The sequence below is a fragment of the Lutjanus erythropterus genome, chromosome 15, assembly GCF_056507025.1.
Source record: "Lutjanus erythropterus isolate fLutEry1 chromosome 15, fLutEry1.hap2, whole genome shotgun sequence".
NCBI classification, from domain to species: domain Eukaryota; kingdom Metazoa; phylum Chordata; class Actinopteri; order Lutjaniformes; family Lutjanidae; genus Lutjanus; species Lutjanus erythropterus.
The window spans coordinates 1,875,171-1,895,716 of record NC_139331.1 but is presented as its reverse complement, the minus strand read 5'-3'; the positions used below and the strand labels follow the sequence as shown (position 1 = coordinate 1,895,716).

Below are 20,546 nucleotides of genomic sequence, written 5' to 3'. Positions count from 1 at the left end.
TGGAAATCTGTTGGGTGGGCGGCCAAGTATGACATGAGCTTGCTGATTTGTTTGGTTCCTTGGCTTGGATAGATCTGAGGTTTTTGAAGAACATAATTAATCTTGATTTAAAGAGAAAAGATTTTAGAGATTTTAGTCCATATCTTACTGCTAGTAACTCTTACTATGTTGTCTCTGCTTTTTTTCTGTTGTATCCATAGATTCATCCTTAACAGACAGTGGCTCACGGACCCAGTCTTCTCTCATCGTCACAGAAAAGATGCTTGGGAAGAGGAATCCGTTCTCTGGAGAGACGGTTCACCTGGAGCCACCTTCCTCAGCTAAGATCCTTATGGAGTGCAAGCACCCTGAGCACAGACCAGTTCATGTGCTAGACACAGAGCAACCACTTGACAAGCACTTTCAATCAAAGAGCAGCCAGGACAGCAGTAGTGAATGTTCAACAGGGTTCAAGGTTAATAAAGAAATCCCCTATATCCCACCAGTCAAACACCCCATCCCCTGCAAGATAGCCAATCACTCAGAGGTGTCTCCCATCTGTGTTGACAAAGAGGACATACGACCCCTATACACCTACGACAAAAAAACCTCCTTAGCTTTGGATAAGACAGATCTAGAAAGCTTCCCATTTGGTAATGGAAAGGTCACCAAAAACAGGAAGAAGTATAGCAGCATAAAGAATGTAGAAAAGAACTGTCTGTCCATTCTCCAGAACCACAGGACCTTCTCTCTGTGTTACTCAGAGCTGAGAAACTGCTCAGCAAAGACAGAGCTGGAACTGAGCCAGAAGGACAGTAAAAGCCCCATCTTGAGGAACATCTCGTCCCCGTCACCCATGGAGGAGGATGAATTTCTTGATCCTCAGGAGGAAGAAATGGGCCAGGACAGTGAGGAGGGAGATGTGGGTGAACTCAAAATCAGGTACGAGGACTATCAGGAAAATAAGACAGAGAGGACTATAGTGGCCCAGCAAGAAGCACACTACAAGTTCTTCCCCAGTGTCATCCTCTCCAACTGCCTCAGTAGGAAGAAAGCTGGGAGCAAGAAGCTGGTTGATTCCTGCAGTGAGCTCGAACAGGCCCAGCCTCGCAGATCCAGGCTAAAAGTGAACAAAAAAAGGTTGGGAATGGTAGGACAGAGGAACAAATTAAAAGTTGACACAGTTGAAAGCTCTACCTCTGACAGCCAGGTTAGCACTGGCCTCACCTCAGTCACACCTGCTTGTCCAGTGACAGCAGATGCAGAGATGCCAGTTGTGGAAGAAAAGCCAATTAAAGAGGCTGAGCCAATTACAGATGGGCCATTCACAAAGGAGGAGCCAGAAAGTGAGGAGATGTCTGTAAATGAACAGACAAAACCTCTTTCAGAGCCCCCTGCCAACACCGTTTCCAGTCATTCTGAAGAAGCTAAAGACTCAGCAGAGGATAGGTTAAGCCCGTTGCAAGATATATCAGATAAAGTCAGCTGTACTAAACCATCAGCACTTCCTGGTAGCAAATACACCCTGAGGGCCAAACGGAAGATGATCTATGATGGCGAGGATGGAGAACACTCAGGTGCCACTCGTTCTAAAAACCCTGTCAAAGAACGACTCAAGGACACAAATGTCCCCAGCGGGCAGGAAGTAAAATACCAGAAAAGGCGTAAGAAAGAGCCCCCTATCATCATCAAGTACATTATTATCAACAGGTTCAAAGGACAGAAAAACATGCTGGTGAAGATGTCAAAAGTGAATGCAGAGGAGCAGTTGGTGTTACTGACGCCAGACAAGCTAGAGCAGTACAACAAACTGGCCCCACTCAAGGACTTCTGGCCCAAGGTGCCCGAATCGACTGCTGTCAAGTTTCCCATCACTGAGCCAAAGGCCAAAAAACACCCCAAAAGAAAGGCAAAGGTCAACTCCACGAATAAGAAAACAGTCTGCAACTCCTCTAAACCTCGGGTCAGACGGTCTGAAAAGGTCAAAAGGATTAAAGGTTGTCAGAGAGGCCCACTTCTTCCCTCTCTGCCACCTCCTCGGCCATGTTACTGTGAGCTAGCAGACGACCATGGCATTGAGTATACAGATGTCATGGTAGAGTTGGGCTACCTCTCTGATAGATCCCCAAGCCCTACAGACTCAACACCACCACGCTGTTGGTCCCCAAGTGATCCTTTCATGGACACCAAGAGTTCAGAACAGCTGATAAATCCTCTCAGTGACCCATGTCTTAGTTCTGCTTTTCACAAGCCAGACACAGTGTCTTCAACTAAAGGAGCACAAAAAAAGCGTCCAACTGCCAAACCTAAGAAATCTACAGATACAAAAAGTAAAGCAAGCAAGTCTGCTAGTAAGCCTCCAGAGGAAGAGGAATCCAAAAAAGAGAAATTGAAGCAAAATAATGGTGCTACTCCAAGACAGAGGAAGAAAGCTAAAGATATCGCTGAAGCTACAATTAACAGTTCTGCAACCATCACAGGACCTAGAAAGTCTCGCAAAAAGAAGACTGAAGAACCCAAAAGCCATGATGGAAGTAAAGACAACTCTCAGCTCCTCTTCCCAGAGGATGAGCTGTCTCCTTCTGAGAGTTCCTCTCAAGAAGTTCCTCCATTTCAGCTGCCAGTGAGCACAGAAAGCAACAGCCAGGGCACTTCCCAGACTGCTCCTAAATTAGATTTAGTAGCTCAGTCTGTTGAACCAAAGCTTGAGGACTGTGAGACTTCCATCATGGAGGTCAACCAAAACTTTTCAGCACAGGCTCTGCTGAAGAACCAGAGTTGCCAGACCACTGTGGTAAAGACAGAGGCTTCACAGGAGAGCACAGTTACTCCACCTCCTTTGCCTGGTAGACCCTTACTGGAAGACGGTAAAGAAGCCCAACTAGCAGCAGCCTCCCCACGCTCTGGCCCTAAGAATGGGGAAATCCCCTCGCTACCAGAGACCCCCTCTGGCTTGGCTGTCCTCAAGCAGCTTCTTCAGAAGAGGCAGCAGGGACAAGCCCTTCCTATACAAGTAGTTGGCACAGACAGCCACTCCACTGCCATAGCTCAGGCTACAGTACTACTAGATCCCACAACTAAACCATCTAAGCCCAGAAGAGCTCCCTCCACCACTCCTCGGAAGCCCAGGGCCCCAAAAACAACTACTCCCAAGGATAAAAAGCCCAGAATCAGGAAAGGCAAGGCAAGCAACACTCAGCCAGATCTTACAGTGAAGCAGGAGGGCAACTTGTCAGATGACTGCCCCATCTTCCTATCAGACCCAGGCATGGACAACTGCAACTTCATAGAGGACAGCCTGTCACCAGAGCTCCCACACAACTATACCTTTGACATAAATGCCATTGACCAGACAGAGTTCTCCAGCCCATACAGCAGCAGTCAGTTTGTCCTAACTGATAAAAATTTACCAGTTAAATTCTTGAGTGATGTTAGCCAGGAAGCTGTGTCCGCCCAGGTACTAGGCTTTGAGAAGAAGCTTGATAAGCTATTTGGTTCTGGGGATGAGCAACAAAAAGGCTCTGGTTGGCACAAATCAAGACCTGTCACCCCTGAGCTTTTTGATAGAACCGAGAATGGCGAGACTCTGTCGAATCACCTCACATTCCTCGACTCTGAAAAAATCAAGAGCAGAGAGTGGGACTTCTCTTTAGGTAAAGCCCACACACTCAGCCCCTTTCAAGACTTTCACTGTGAGAGAAAAGAGCTCCTCTTTTCCGTCTTCGACCCTGTCCTACCTTTGCCTTTAAGTTCTGCATCATTCGTTGACCACGAGGGCTCCCCAACAGGGGAGCTTCTGGAGGGCATAGATGGACTAACATCCACCACGCCCAGTAGCTCCCCACGCTCCATCAGCTCACTATCCCAGGTGAGGGCAAGCCAGCTGCTGCGGGGGACAGGAGGTGGAGCCCACATTCTCAAGCCCCTCATGTCCCCTCCAAGCCGGGAGGAAATCCTCAGCACTCTTCTGGACCTAGAGATGTCAGAGGCCACCTTCCAGGAACCCTTCTGCAGCAACCCCTCTGATGCACCAGGGAAACCAATGTAAGACCATACGCAGTAGTAGCAGCAGTGGAAGTGCTAATTCTTCTTATGATAAATGACAAGCATAAACTCTAATATTGTTTAGCACTGGTCCTTCACTGGCCCATACATTTGATGACCAAAGTACATTTTTGTTGACCCAAATATAAAATGTATGAAACATTACAGGAAAAGAAATTTAATGCAACTTAACACCACCTTCCTTAACCATGACACTTGCATTGTTCAAGTGTGAACTGTGATGTGGTTTTCCTGAAGGCATTGATTTCAATGAAAAACAAGGTAGACTTCTTGGCCAGTTGAGGAAACTGGTGGCATATACTGCACTGGTGCAAGGTTAAAATGGTAATTGGATCGTATATCTTGAGATATAATCTTAAAGGTATACTATGCAGAATTTCTTAGTAGATGTTTGTAAACATACCATTTAAAGTTGGCCCCTCTCCTCTGGCTCAACAAGCTAGCTAGAGTGGTGATGACTGAAAGAAATTATTTTTATAGTGTTTACATTCTTTTTTAAATACTGCATAGAATAATTTTTAAATCTAGATATCAATGTCAGCTTCAAAAATCAAGTATTAGTCAGTCCATGATTAATACCATCCATAGGGTTTAATATAATATATTAATAATAACGTGTATCATGTGATTCTGTACTTATGAAGTTGTGATGAATTACAGTAATTAAAAAAATGCAAATAAGTCTATTAATCACATTCCTCTATCTTTTCTCTAGGGAGGTTGGGGGCCGTAAATTAACAGTGGGTACCAGACTGGCTAAGGAGCTAACAGAGTTCAGCGGGGAACTGTCTTTGGAGGGCCTTCATTTCTGGAAGACGGCCTTTTCAGCCATGACACATCCTGGGACCACTATTACCTCATCTTCCCAGCCCCAGGGAGCTGAGGTCTCAGAGGCAAATAAAGAGCGTGCCAAGCTTGACCCGTCCTCAGCCAGTGACAAGAAGGTCATCCTTCTGCCCTGCAGAAACCCACCAAGCCGAGAGCGTGTGCAGCTGTGGCTGGAAGCCAGGAAACAGTACGAGAGTTTACAAAAAGGGAGAAGAGACACGGGGCTGCTGAAGAAAGGGGCTTGGCTTAATGAGGAGGAGAACCCAGAAAGAAGTGAGCAGCCAGCTGCTTCCAGCTGTCCAGCAGTGAAGGTTGAGCTGTGCGACAGACTCTCCATTATCAGGAGCCAAAGGAGAAAGAAACGTAACCTGTCCTTAATCTTATCTCCCCTGAAGAGTACAGACTCTCAGTGTAAATCCACAGAGGTGAGTCCAGTCTCAGATGAAGCCAGTGTGGACATTGAGCAGGAGGGCAGAGAAAAAGATGATGAGGATGATGATAAAACCACTTCTCCAGAGTCCCCAGAGCTGCCTCCCTGGCAGCAGTCCTGTCAGCCCAGCCCCTCAGGGCCAGACCGGCTCAGCGAAAACAGGCAAAGTGAGAACTCTCCAGAACCACTGTCACCAAGGCTCTCCAACTCCCTGGAGAGACTAAGCACCTCACTCCTCCATGATAGTAACAAGGAAGAAGGGAGGACTAGTCCCCACCTCCTTCATAGCACCCCCTTTTTAAGGAGGCGGCGGAGAAGCAAGGATGATCTGGAGCCAGTGTGTAGCACACCCATGTCAGCAGGTAAGAAAACAGCAGGTTCATTCTGCCTGTAATCTGTATCTGTCACCTGTAATCAGCTAATGAAAACTGTATAATTGACTAGTGTGCCAGGGTTTAGAATTTATTGTAGCTGTCCAGATTCTTAAAACAACTTGTGTGAATCCTGTGCTTGCAGTCCTGCTATTAATATTAATTAACTAGTGTCTGCTCTAATTCCTGCTGCAGAGGATCCCATTTCTCAGAGAATTCAGCAGAGGAGGAGAAGCCAGGCAGACCCACTGAGAAGAGTGTTGCTGACCACACAGATGAAGGTCAGACCACAAGTGTTGATTTTTCTCCCACCTCTCACCACAGTAAAGTCTGCCCTGGTTAGGGAAACAACTTTAGAATACCAGTGTAGAGCTGTGCATGGAGAGTGTTGTATGTCCTTCAGTTGTTTGAAATGAGCTTTAATGATTTTTGTCCATTCATTTAATTGGCTTGTTGTCATTTTCATGTTTCTCATGTACTCATTGTCTTCCACAGAACCAGTTTGCTGCTTTGAATGTGCCAAAGAAAGATAATTCTCAGATTGAAGGGCCCAGCATAGCCAACTCTTACGGCTTCAAAATCAGCATGCAAAACCTGCAGGATGCCAAAGCTTTGCATGAGGTGAGCTGCACATGTTATAGCCTTTCTTCAGCCTGAGTCTTTTTTTGCACTTTTAGGAAGGAAGACAGATTATATCAGTCCAATATTTAGGGTTGGAGTTACCTAGAATTTTATTAAATGTCCTTGAGTACTATTCAGTCTAGTTAGATTCAGACTTTAACATTTGCAGTAATGTTTTCGATAGCATGTGCTTAAAACAATTCAATATTTGTTAGTTTTAGTATTGAAAGTACTGAAGCTCTAAAAAATGACCAACGTGCTCATAGAAACCTCAGTTTAGTACTGTTCTTTTATACAAGTTATCCAACTTTAAAATTTGGGTATCATGACAACTCTAATTTTCAAGTACCTAAATTCATAATGAGTTAATTATTTAATTGTTTTAGAGCTGCAACAGTTAGATGATTGTTATAACTGTTAAATTATTTTCCAGCTTTTCTGATAAGCCATTAATTGTTTTCAGTCATTTTTAAAAGAAATTTTCTGATTTCAGCTTCACCAATGTAAATATTTTCTGGTTTCTTTTGTCCTCTATGATAATAAAATGAATGTCTTTGGGTTGTGGACAAAATAAGACATTTAAGGATATCATCTTGGGCTTTCGGAAACACTAATCGGCATTTTTACCATTAACTGACAATGTATGGACTAAATGACTTATCGATTAGTCAAGAAGATGATCAACAGATTAATTAATAATTAAAATTAGTATTAGTTGCAGCCCAGGGTTGTTAATTGTGTTACAAATAAAGCTCAAAGAAATGAAGATTCATCTCAGCCCTCAATCATCTAAAATGATTGAACCTGAGCCAGCCAAAAGATCTCAAATCACACTGTACACTGAAAGCCATTTGGCTTGCTGCTTTTCACACTGTGTTTTGTAGGTTTTGGACATGGATGTCATCATTGTCCAATACAGGGATCAGCGTGGTATTGAAGTTCCCATGCCATGACAAAAAATTACCTATGAAGGGGTGCCATGGTTTGAAAAGTATTCAGGAACTCTTTAGTGTAGACACTCACTGCTTTGTCCACTCCTGATGGCAGTGAGGCATTACACTGGGCTGGAGAGAGCACAATAACCAGACAACAGCCAAAACTTGAATTTTAGTTGTGAAGGAATTATATAAAATACAATCATCATTAGAGATCCATTAGCTTTGAAGAAAATCTGTGTGTTTTGCCAACTGGGAACCAGATCCAAAAGATTACAGGGAATCAGAAGCAGACCACAGCCATATAAGAAATAAAACCCCAACATTCCTCCTTTGTTTAGAATTATGGTTAAGTTGAACTGTCTAGTGTTGATCTATGGGACCTGTTGCTGCACTTGTTTTTTTGTATTGGAGGGAAAACTGAGAAGAAGACAGAGAATACGAGAAAACACTGGAGAGAAAGTTTGGCAGGATTGGATCCTGGACCAGCAGGGGCACACATGGTTTCAGGGTTTCAGGGGTGATGGGCTCAGCCACTCGAGTATCTGTTGGAACACAAACTAATGTTTATGTGGCTGAGTTTTACCACTGAATCCCATTCTCCTTTGAGCCCTGCAGTCTATTAGGATTTACACTTAGTATTGTTGGCATTTAATGGACATTCTTATCCAGACAGACTGCATCAGTAAACCAGCTTCAAATACTCAGTCAAAATAGTAAGCAGTCATTAACAAGGACTGAATTATTCAAGCCCATGCTACCCCAGCATTATTACTGCAAATAAATACCAATCAGATAAGAGGGACGGCTGGAAAAATAAAATCTGTGGGGGAGATCTAATGATTATTTAAATGTAGTTTGAGTGAAGAGATGAGGGAATATAAATTAATAGGCAGAGAGCACCCTAATGTGGTGCTAATGATGAGTTTTCAGCCTTCATTATTTTCTTAGTTATCAGACACCATCTCCAAAAAATCCCAGTCTAACGATCATGTCTTCAGATTGATTTCTCCTTTGAACACAGCATTGGTTTCTGTCTGCCCCCCTCAGGTCCAGTACCTAACAGTGATGGGGATGGAGCTACATGCAAGAAGCCGACGTGACCTCGAGCCTGACCCAGAGTTTGACCCAATATGTGCCTTATTCTACTGCCTCAGTTCTGATGCTCCCCTGCCAGATGTTGACAGCAGCCAGCTGACTGGTGCCATCGTGGTGGGCAAGGACCATCAAAGTTGTGACAGAGGTTAAATCAAATTTTGTCATAGCCCTGCCAAAAAGGAGGCTATTTGTTCTCAGATGCTTGTTATGGAGTGCTGCAGGAATGAGTCCTAAAACCCAGAATGAACCAAAAGTTTTTGGTTGGAGGCCTGAAATAAAGTCTGTGGTTAATACAGTTTGTAAAGATTATCACACTGAACAAAACATTTAAGTATCAAACTTTTGTTTGTCACCGAACTTATTTTTTACACAAATCTCAGGCCCACCCCTACCCACTCTCACTCCATTTGCATGTTGACATAGAGGGCCTGCCACACTGAGTGTCGTTCCAAACCAGTCAGAAGGGGGAGTGGATTATAAAGCCCTGCAACAGCAAGTCAGCATTGATGCAGGCTGTCAAACCTTGCTCCTCTCAGGCACAGTGCCTCTTTTGTGGCTGAGATGGAGGAAACATCATGAAAGTTAGTTCCATGTGAGGTGCATTTTTTTCCAAAGGATCAGTAATAAGTTGCTTTACCTCAAACAGACATTTGATAGGTATTTTTTGTGCACACGACAGAATGCCATGATGAAAAAATGTTCAGCAAAACATAGAAGTGGCCAAAGAGGTGTGAGAAGATTGTCATATCATTGCCACTTCTTTGCGAATACTGTGTATAAGATTAAAGTTTTAATATTTATTTGATAACAATATCCATCATGATGAATGTTTTTGTCAAGAGAAAAGCAAGGGTGTACCAAATCTTGCTGGTGTGTTTACACCATCCCCATATTTAAGTGCCCCTCCACAGCCAATAGTTTGCTAATTTGACTTGAGAGTCACACTTGTCAGAGTGTGTAGAGGCCGGATTGAAATTTGGCCTAATATCCAATGGAAAAATCCCATTGGCTTTTTATTGGAGAAATCAGAGTGAACCAGGCTGGCCTACAAAATCATCCCTGCAGCAACCTATTATGTAACATGATTCAGTAAAATTCAGCATTGTTGTACATAGTCACATGATCAGCTCGTACGTGCAGTCAAGCTGATGAATATGTTGAAATGCCCTCAGCAGGTCATAGAGGAACAGCGCCCCTGCTGGTCAGGTCGGGCGTCTCTGGGCTGCAGGTGACATACGCCACTGATGAGAAGGTGCTGTTTCAAGAGCTGATCACCATCATGAGGAGGTGTGTATGTGTTCGTTAATATACCACTCCCTTTGAATGTACGGTAATCAAGTGGGTTGCAGAAGAGATTTTCTAAATTTTGAGTCCAAATTTGGATTATGAAATGCTAACCTAAGCAGTCACTGTATATTACTCTGAAAGTAAAGTCTTCGTTCTAACATGGCCGTGTTCTGTCAGGTTTGACCCAGACATCCTGGTGGGTTATGAGGTGCAGATGCGTTCCTGGGGCTACCTCCTCCAGCGGGCTGCAGCGCTCGGGGTGGATCTGTGTCAGCAGCTGTCACGAGTGCCAGGTAGGGCTGACTGTCACCAGGGCTGGGACATTTACTCCTCTAATAGTAAATACATTCCTCATTAGCGCTATATATTAGTTATCCTGCAGCAAAATCTGCTGTTCTTCTTGCATCCAGTGATGTCATTCATGTTAAAGGGACAGTTTACGCCCAAATCAAAAATTCATATTTTTCACCTGGCTTGTAGAGAGTTTTTTTGGCACAAGCTGATGAATTTTGGAGATTTTGGCTGTAGAATTTCCTGCTTTCTAATGAGACTAAATGGCATTTAAGCTCAAAGTTTAAAAAAACCTTTTAGAAATTCACAACCAGTGCCTCTTTCCAAAAATCATGACCTGGTTACTAAAGATATCCACAGACCTTGTTGTGAGCATTTTCATGCAGGAACTACTGTCTGTCTATTAGAAAGTACTAGAAACTACTTTCTTTTCATTAAAAGAGAGTAGTTTTGGTAGATTATACTGCAGAAAGAAAATGGATCCTGCATGAAACTGCTCACAACCATGTCTGTGGATTATTTTGAGCAACCAGGTCATGATTTCTGGAAAGATATATTGCTGTTGAGTTTCAAATGTATTTTTTGGTGCATTGAGCACCACAAGCTGAGTGCCATCTAGTCCCATTATACTGGACAGAAGGCAGACATCTCTACAGCTGATATCTCCAAAACTGTGCAACTCACACCTAAACAGTATAGAAGGATATATAGGCCAGGCCAGAGGAAAAATATCTATTTGAAGTGTCTCTTTAATGACGTACTACAGGCTGTTTCGGTGAAATCAGTGAGAAAAAGTAATTTGCTGAGTTTGCAGCAGAGCTCACTCTGTCACATTCAACACAGTAAACCCAAGCTGGTGGTCAACTGTTAAGTTCTCTCTTTTTAAAGGAGGCCATGCCACCTCAGGCCATATCCATAAATTGGCACTGGCGCTTGTTAAACTTGTAGCTGCATACTGCACTTTTGCAGATTTTGCAGAAGTAATTATCGGTCAGTTATTGAATCTGACAGTTCAGCTGATGAAAGTCCAATCAGACTGAAGGTGTGTGAGTGCACTTTCATTTTCTTCTCTAGCAAGTGTTTGTTTTTGAGCAATCACTTTATTCTGTAGGAAATCATTAAATCCAAGTCTGTTTAAGTGTGTGTGTGTGTGTGTGTGTGTGTGTGTACACTGTAGGTACTGTAAGTACAAACGTGTGACCTTGTTTGTGCGTGTATACATGTGCACAATAGCACAGATGTGTGCAAACAGTACCTGTGTGTGTGAGTCGAAGTGTGTTTGGGTGTTTCCCTGTGCGTGTCACAGTGTGTGTGTGTGTGTGTGTCTGTGTGTCAGAGCTGAATGGAGAGCCTCTGGCAGCTCCCCTCCTCCTCCTCCTCTGTAATTGGCTGTCTGTCTGGCTCTGTGCGTGTCCTCAGGTGACTCCAAAGAGAACCGCTTCACTGCAGACAGGGATGAGTATGGAGCTGACACCATGACTGAGATCAGCATCATCGGACGCATCACCCTCAACTTGTGGAGGGTGATGAAGACTGAGGCAGGTGTCCCGGCATGACCCCCCTCAACCCACCCCACCCCTCCCACACACATGCTGTCGTCAGACATCAACACGTAGAGTTTTAGCTTGTGTGACCTACTTTCTCTCATTCCTCCAGCCTGTCAGGCAGGATTCTCACCACTGTTAGATTTCTCTCTGCTGCTGCAGAGGACATTCAGTCTATTTATTGCACCATGAAATAACATCTTTGCATTGCAGTTTTAGCTTCTTTTACTGTGCCTCACCCCCCATATATCCATTGAGTGTTTTGGTGATTATATTTTTGTTTACTCTGTGGATCACTGTAGGTCGGCTGTAATTCTCTACTTCTGTCTGCAGGCTGCCAACTGTTTCTTCAGCTTTAGGCTGTGAGCTCAGTTGCTTTTTCATCAAAAATGCTTTCTTCACTGTCAGAACACACAGGGAATCCCCTGGTCAGAGGCTTCCAGAGTGGCCTACAGTGGCTGTCACGTAATTACACTTACATGTGAACATACAGGAATAGATACTAATATTTTACAGTACATTTTTGGTGGCCCAAATGAAATACAAAAACAATACAGAGATGACAATTTCAGACCTTCCTGAACTGTGACACTGGCATTTTCCACTTTTTCCATGAACTGTAGTGTTTCCTGAAGGCATTATTTCCACCAAAAAACATTTCTACTTGAGGAAACTGGCGGCACACACCATAGTACATCATGTCCTTAGATTGTTAGATTCCTGCCACCCCCGCTTCCATTCACCCCTAAATTTGTGTTGCTGTTAAATTTTATGATTGACCACCTTTTGTTTCTGTTTTTTTCTGTTGAACTAAAAGGAAAGTTTGTGGAACAGTAACATTGTGTTGGTGACAGCACACAGTATGAGGATAAACCTTTGTGACCACAGGGTGACCCCTACATGGAATATTTGTTGGCCACAGCGTAAGCCAAGGTTAATGTCAAACCAAGCTATATGATGCAGGCCAGTGCCCTCAGAAACACTTTATGCAGTATTCATCAGCAGTCCATTTCAAGCCTTCCCTTTCAGTGACTTGCATTTAATACAACCATCTACTGCATCAAACTGCACCCCCTTGCAAGAGTCTTTCAGATTAGGAATGACGACTTGTAGAAAGCTACTGGTTGCATGGCAACTAGTAAACAATTATAAGTAGCAATTTGGTGGTCAAGGAATTTAATATTGAACTCCATTATGAGACTGATCACAAATCCCACGACAGGTTTTCCTGTGCGGCCCTCAGTCACACGCTGGCTCCCATATTTGGCGCTCAGTCATCAAAACTTTAAGAACCCCTTCTTTGGATGATTTGGGGGAAATCCAATTTCAGAGGCATTTTAGCAATCTTCTGGGGCATTTTCTCATAGAACAATCTGTCCCAACTAGAGGCTTGGGACCTAGACATTTGTAAAAATGAATAAAAGATATAAGGAAACAAGTATATATTTCTGGTATACAAAACTGTGTTTGTATGTTTTTTTTTTTTTTTTAATTTTCAAATTGTTGTTTCTTGTGAAATGCTGGATCTTTTCACCTCCTTGTGTGCTTAAACGTCCTTCAAATGAAACAGTCCAAGAAAGAAAGACTGCTCTTTGGTCCAACTGTTCACAACTCATGTCCACACAAAGCCATAAGCTGTGATTAGTGGCCACTTTCATTGTTAGGGGTCACAAGCCAAAAACGTTAGCAACCACAGTCTCAGCGTTATGTTTTAGACAAAAGTCTGGGTTTTTTAGAAATGGAATTTCTTTTAAAGACAGAGGAGCTACTTAAAGGAAATAATCTAAGATTCTGTTTTTATTTTTTGTCTTCCAGGTGACGTTGAACAACTACACCTTTGAGAACGTGGCCTTCCATGTACTCCACCAGCGCTTCCCCGTGTACAGCCCCCGCACGCTGTCCGACTGGTTCGACCACAACACCGACCTCTACAGGTCTGTGCCAACACCAAACACACAACAGAAATGAGAAATGTGAACACGGATTATTTTAAGGTTTCTGATGTTTTTTAAAACCACAATGTACATTCTCTGTCTATTTTTATTTGAATCAGAATGACCTGTGGCTTGGCCTGTCCTTGAAATCTTTTTTTACCCCCATGAATAAAAATAGAGGCACAAAAACACTGAAGCAATTTGCTTCCCAACAAACACTTAAAAAGTGATTGAAACAGTTGAGGTCTGAGTACCTGTTACTGTTTCTTCATATGCTTCACTGTTCCTTTAAAAGCACTTTGTAAAGATCAATACAACCACTGGATTTTAACAATTATGCTGTGTGTGAATGTATGTGTATGTGTGTGTGTGTGCGCGTGTGTGTTAGGTGGAAGATGGTGGACCTCTATGTGAGCCGAGTGCGCGGCACCATGCAGCTCCTCCAGCAGCACGACATCATCGGCAGGACCAGCGAGCTGGCCCGCGTGTTTGGGATTCAGTTCTTTCACGTTCTGACCCGAGGATCACAGGTACTGACACACACATGTCACACATTCTGGACACACTGATTGGTCCAGTTCCACTTGCTGTGTGGAAGCCTTAAAGTTATCAGAGGCTTACAAATGTTGACCCTGGCCCATATGACAGTTGAAACGACCCCAGTTGCGGGGTGCCCCTGTAGCTCAGTGTGCCCCATGTACTGAGGCTATTAGTCCTCTGCAGTAGCCACCAGTTTGACTTCCCATTTGCTGCAAAATAACTTGCTGTGAAATAACTCAAAAATGAATCACCATGAAATGCAGTTCACACATTCATGTCAAGACAGGATGAATTATAATAATTTGTGTCCCCTTCGAATTTTCACCTAGTGCCATCATCAAGCCAAAACGTGCCCGTTCATTTGGTTTATAAATAGGTACTTTCCCAGTCTTTTCAGCTGCACTTGTTGGTGCTAGTTCAGACCAAAGATTTGCAATGAGACTAAACCATTTCAGAACATTAAAGGGAAAAGTTGCAGTGGTGTAACTGGCTGGTGAACAGCAGCTGGCTTCAGGTCAGAAAGCAAATAAGTTGGGCTCAGTTTGTAGCAAAGTCAGCTGGTCAAGTCAGATACAAACTGCTGGTCAAAATAACACAAACGCCTCTAAACAGCAAAACTGCTCTGGGAATAGACAGGAGAAACTGGCAAAGGAGATCACCTGTCTCAAGTTTGTCAATGTTCATAAGCCACCTGGGTATTCCTTGTAAGCACACATGGAGGGCTTCAAATTCCCAACCCTCTTGTTGTTTGTTTCCTCCATTCCAATACCACAAATGCAACTGTAGCAAGTAACATGCACTCACTGTTCTCATTCATACTACATAAGTCACTGTATATTAGATCCAGCTGCAGAAAAAACCTGAAAAGAAATGTGTTAGAATGAAAGTACAGATACACTTGCTCATCTGGTCTCATTGGTTTAAACTGGCAGGTTTTTAGAACCTTGTAGACTGATGATTTGCAAGTAGCTGCAAGTTTCTGGTTGTCTAGTTGTGAATCTTTTGTCTGAACTGAGCTTAACTAAGACACTGACCATGGCAAACATTATACCTGCTTACCATCAGCATATTAGCATTGTTATTGTCAGTATTTAAGTTTGCTCGATGTTTAACATTGAAGTATCAGATCTGACTCAGTATCAGCAGATATCCAATATTAGAGGACGCTGATCAGGATTGAGACCAAAAAACTGTTTTAAAATCCAAACATTCAAATTTTGATCAAAGTATGCATGTTTGAGTGTCGAAATGTTACTTAAGAAAGTCTTCAAAAAATGTTTTTCCACATGACGTGACATAGGTTTACTTCATGATGACATTGCTGCATATAAACCCCCTAGTTTGAGGAACATTTGTAACCTACGTCACTACTTTTTGCTAACAGCTGAGTGGAAGTTTCCATTTGTAAAACTTGTAAAAGAAAGCAGATGTAGTCGCCCTTTAACTAGCACAGCAGCAATTAGATGTAACGAGGGTAACTGTTTTTCGAAATGAGATTAGTTTTAAATTTATAAATAAAATGTGCTACAATACAATGCACTACTTTGCTAAAATATTCCTTGCGTTCTTCCTTTCTAACCCCTCAGTACCGTGTTGAGTCCATGATGCTCCGTGTGGCCAAGCCATTGAACTACATCCCAGTGACACCTAGCATCCAGCAGCGAGCCCAGCAGAGGGCGCCACAGTGCCTTCCTCTGGTGATGGAGCCTGAGTCACGCTTCTACAGTAACTCAGTGATTGTACTGGACTTCCAGTCGCTCTACCCCTCCATCGTCATCGCGTACAACTACTGCTTCTCCACCTGCCTCGGCCATGTGGACAGCCAGGGAACGTAAGGACATGACAGGCCCACACACCTACAGAGTGTACTCACACTCGCTTAGGTTGCATGTCTGCCAGGAAAGTCTGCTTCCAGCGCTGCCTTCCTTCCCTCATTATTTTTAATGGAACAGGCACGCTGAGAGCTCTGCATGTTGTTCACAGCTCAGAGCCGTCAGCACTGCAAGTTAGGATATACTTCAGATTTTTTTTCACCAGGATTACTGTAGTTGCATAGCAACAGCAGGAGCCTTGAACACGACTTTCCAACATGCATATGTCTGCTACTCCAAGGTAGCAGAAAAAAAGAGCAGTGGCTTCATTCTCAGCAGAGTAGAAAGTGGTAAATTAGCCTGGAGGCTTAGTGGAAATTTAGAATATCTAAATCGACTGCAGTAGCTCTGATTCAGCATAGGTTTCTCTTTCATTACTTGTGTTTGAATCATTTATTAACCTTTTATGTGATACTGTTATTTTACAGTTAGTGATTATTCCTTTTTAGTGGGAAGTCAACTTCCTTTAAGAAATGACAACTCCAAATAATGGCCACAGACACATACACCATTTTAAAAGCTGAAACACTTGTGTCTGGTTTATATGCCTGTCAGCTGGATAAAACAAGACATATGAAGACATCACCTTTGACTCTGGGAAATTGTCATGAATTGATTTTCCAGTATTTTCAGACATTTTATAGACTTAAATCACTTTTTAAAATAAAGCAGGGTCAACTTTTGATCCCTCATCACAGGCCCATCAAAGAGGGATTTTCCCTCAAGGCTTGTTCCATTATATATATTTTTCCTGTCCAAGTAATCAAGTTCTCATGATAGTTATGTTTTGACTCCCACCCCCCGAGGTTGAGTATCATAAGACTAAACAATTGATTCATGAGCTGAAACAATAATAATTCATAATGTATTTTCCTGATTACAGTCCCACTTTGGCTAATTTTTTGAGATTTGACCTAATTCACAGGTGGTGGTGTTCAACATCCAGTCACAAAACTACAGTGTGGTCAAACCTACTGTCACTGGTGATCAAACTTAAGTTTGTCCCTTTAATAAAATACTTCCCTAAGTGAAGGGTTTAATTTAGGAGTGCTGCATAAAACCTCTTAGGTTGTCTTCTTGCCTAAGTGTTTGGACTAAGACTTTCAGTGTAGTTCCTGTCATAATACAGCACTTGCACACATTAGTTACCATGATTACATTTGACTCACATCATCCTCCTTTACTGTTACCCGACAGCATTATTGTCAGCGTTAGCTAGCTTCTCCAAAATGGACAACAGAAAAAGTAGAAAGAGAAAAACAACACCAAAGTGGACAGAAGATGAGAACTTGTTCTCCTTGAAGTATGTGGAAAACACAAGCACATAATCCAATAACAAATAATATAAACATAACAATAACCATAACACATATGCACACACAGAAGGTGTGGAAAGAAGTAACTGACAAAATTGATGTGAAAAATATTGTTGTGAAAAAACATGAAAATATTCCTATGACAGCAAAAAAGGAAACATTGACAGTATTCGACACAAATTGTTTCAATAAAACAATATAGCTAACGTTAATGAGATGGTTATGTTTGGTTAATAACTTGAAAAGTTGCTAGTGCTGTTAACGCTGGCGTTGTAGGAGGAGGGTCACCACCGCCAACACTATTGTTATAGTCTTTTTATTTATTATATAAATTATTTCACTTTTAATAGTCTGGCATCTAATACTTAGAGATCAAATGGTTTTCCCTTAAAGCATCCTAAGGAAATCCTTCAGATGATTTTAGGCATCCTCAGATGAAAATTTTAAAGGCAACCTCAGCCTAAGTGGTTTTATGCAGCTGGCCAGAGTCTCACACTTTTCTGCCACAGTGAGGATGCTGGCTGTGAAAGGAGAATATTGCTGTTGCTGCCAGCAGCACAGTAACAAGAAAATACAAAAAAGGTGGGAATTTCCCCTCTTGAATAATGTTCACACACGTGTCTCTGTTTCAGGCCTGATGAGTTTAAGTTCGGCTGCACCTCCCTGCGGGTTCCTCCTGAGCTCCTCTACCAGCTCCGCAATGACATCACTGTGTCCCCCAATGGCATCGCCTTTGTTAAGGTACGGCCCCCTCTGACCCTCCACTCTAATGAGATCTCACCCTCTTAACGTTGTTTTGGAGGAACGCTCGGACTGAGCGTGAATCATTTGCTGAGTCCTGCAGCAGTGCAACTTTATTAAGGGTCATCAGCTGCTGTGAAGGCCAAGCACGTCTATGAACGCCCACTTCATGCTCTACTTCCTTCATTCATTCTGTTCATTCATTCACTCACTCAGTGCTCCACACTCCCTGGCTCCTGTCCCGCAGTCTCATTACATAACACAAAACACACACACACACACACACACACACACACACACACACACACACACACACACACACACACACACACACACACACTGCACAGTGAACACTGCTGTGTAATGAGGTTATTAAGAGGCAGAGAGGGAAATCAGGCTCAGTCTGGATCTGATTTTGGCAAAAAACTGCCTGACATTGCTAAAGCTGTCTATTAATAGTTCTTTCTGTGGACAGTTGTCTTTCTGCGTCCTAAATCTGTATTCCACACTAACTGTGTGTATCATATCATAAACTTAATAATGCTCTGTTTTGGCAGTTAGTATACTAGAAATCAACTCATTATACTAACAGGACATGATGAAATCTTTGTGACATGAGACGCCAATCATCATCTTTCTGTGAAGATGGTGTTTGTTGTCTTCTTATTGTGTCCTTGTTTGTACACGTATTCACTCCTGTAAATGTTGTCTGTGTCCAGTCCTCAGTGCGTAAAGGTGTCCTGCCCAGCATGCTGGAGGAGATCCTCAACACTCGGATCATGGTGAAGCAGTCGATGAAGACCTACAAGCAGGACAAGGCCCTGATGAGGCTGCTGGATGCCCGGCAGCTCGGACTCAAGCTAATCGCCAACGTCACCTTTGGCTACACCGCCGCCAACTACTCTGGACGCATGCCCAGCGTGGAGGTAAGCTCATCACAGGGTGTTATCACCTGTGTGCACTGTGACTGCGAGGAGGAGGACAGCTGACACAGAACCTGTTTACACCCAGCAATCACAAGTGGACACCTCTGATTACATTGGTTCACTCTTGTCATTAGAATGTGTCTACATATGCACCTCGAGTGACCACTTCTGATCAGATCTCACTTCCTGTTCTTTATGTAAATAAACGTGTAGCTACATCATGTGCTGAAGACAAGTTGCTGTTTGTAGAGAAACAAACTTTTACATTGTTGAACAAGCTGTTTTTTCCTGGACATAAAATATCAGGAAATAGCAACATGCATTCCTTTGGAAATACATACATACAATGTAATAATTCATAGAACTGTGTGCTTATTTCAACTGTATTCAATTGAAGGGTAGTTTTGGTGTGAAACAACTAGAAAAATATAATTAATAACAATGTTGACAGCTGGATTATATTATATTTTTGACATGTGGGCCAAAAGTAGGGGGAGAGGGGCTACATTGCTATATTGGTTACTGTTGTTTGTACTTATTAAGTTTGACACGTTTAACGCCAATAAATTGTTTTCATTTTTCTACATTTAGTGTAACTGGTGGAATGAATTGAAACAGAGTGTTCAAACAGCAGCTAAATGTTGACAGATAGACACTCCAGACTGGAGTAGCCACTGTGACAGTGATGCTGCAAAAAACTGGCACAGTGTTTTTACTATGAAAGAAACAACTTAATGTATCCCATTTAATGCAGAATTTATAAGAAGGCAGACACAATTAAGAATTGGTAGCTGTTTCACAAAGTTAACCAAGTTTCTCTTCACTCAACAACTCCAAAACTGCACAGTTTTTAAAGGGTGTCTGAGGATACTGTGTTCACAAACATCTGCTGCTTATCTTGGCATGTAAGAGAGCCCAAACATGTCACTTCCATGACAGTGAACGAAATGATGAACTTGCAGGACGTCAGTTTAGTAGGTGGTCCTTCAGTGCAGCCCAGGACACACTGCCTACACACTGCTGACAGAATGTGGTCTAATACCTGGTTCAAACAGGACAACAGTCCCCAGTCCACCAAATTCTACCATTCTTAGATTTAAAAAAAATCAGCAGAAGAATAGAAGACAGCAAAGACAAGGACAGCAGCTCAGTGTTTTTAAATCCAAATATCACCATCTTTAAAGCTCTCTGTGGTTCTTTTGAAGAAGTGGAGTGGACATGACACCACATGACAGACTTTTCACGGGAAATGTTTCATTTCTAGTATTCTAGTAAATCTCAAATGATCTGGACCAGAGTTTTCCTGTGCCTAATTTTATGTGCTTAGCTTAAATTTCTGTTGATTAGTTGCACCAGTATTTCTCAAATCTTGTCCCTCAGTGTTTGTCCCTCACTGTGTCTCTTGTGTTGTCCAGGTTGGAGACAGCATCGTCCACAAAGCCAGAGAGACCCTGGAGAGAGCTATCAAGCTGGTCAATGACACTAAGAAGTGGGGAGCGCGTGTTGTCTATGGAGACACAGACAGGTGAGACATACTTTTCTCGGCGTCTCATCTTTGGTCACTGAGACACGGTTTCATCATCACAGCAGCAGTGACTGACTCACAGTCATGTCCACCTAAAGACACAACTGAGTCACAACTGATTGCTGTTTGCCGCCTCTCACCCTGAGTGTCACTATTTGTCATGATGCCTCTGATGGCACCTTTGAGCTCAAGGCCAAACTCCACGTTTTATAGTTCTGACAACCAGCTCAAAGGCTCTCATTAA

The 20,546-nt window shown here is 42.8% G+C and overlaps 1 protein-coding gene across 3 annotated transcripts in view; it reads left to right on the top strand.

The window, feature by feature from the left end:
• Positions 1–20,546, top strand: part of rev3l (REV3 like, DNA directed polymerase zeta catalytic subunit) — a 103,189-nt gene that overhangs the window by 74,722 nt on the left and 7,921 nt on the right. For 2 of the 3 annotated variants that reach the window (XM_084737896.1, XM_084737895.1), the window contains exons 13-26: positions 201–4,023; positions 4,760–5,664; positions 5,869–5,954; positions 6,169–6,294; positions 8,280–8,472; positions 9,500–9,614; positions 9,792–9,907; positions 11,325–11,443; positions 13,265–13,383; positions 13,772–13,913; positions 15,510–15,754; positions 17,743–17,851; positions 18,571–18,777; positions 20,193–20,302. In XM_084737896.1, the coding sequence (XP_084594022.1) occupies positions 201–4,023; positions 4,760–5,664; positions 5,869–5,954; positions 6,169–6,294; positions 8,280–8,472; positions 9,500–9,614; positions 9,792–9,907; positions 11,325–11,443; positions 13,265–13,383; positions 13,772–13,913; positions 15,510–15,754; positions 17,743–17,851; positions 18,571–18,777; positions 20,193–20,302 (6,415 nt within the window). The remainder of the gene's footprint in view (positions 1–200; positions 4,024–4,759; positions 5,665–5,868; positions 5,955–6,168; positions 6,295–8,279; positions 8,473–9,499; positions 9,615–9,791; positions 9,908–11,324; positions 11,444–13,264; positions 13,384–13,771; positions 13,914–15,509; positions 15,755–17,742; positions 17,852–18,570; positions 18,778–20,192; positions 20,303–20,546) is intronic. The other variant, XM_084737897.1, reaches the window with a different exon arrangement.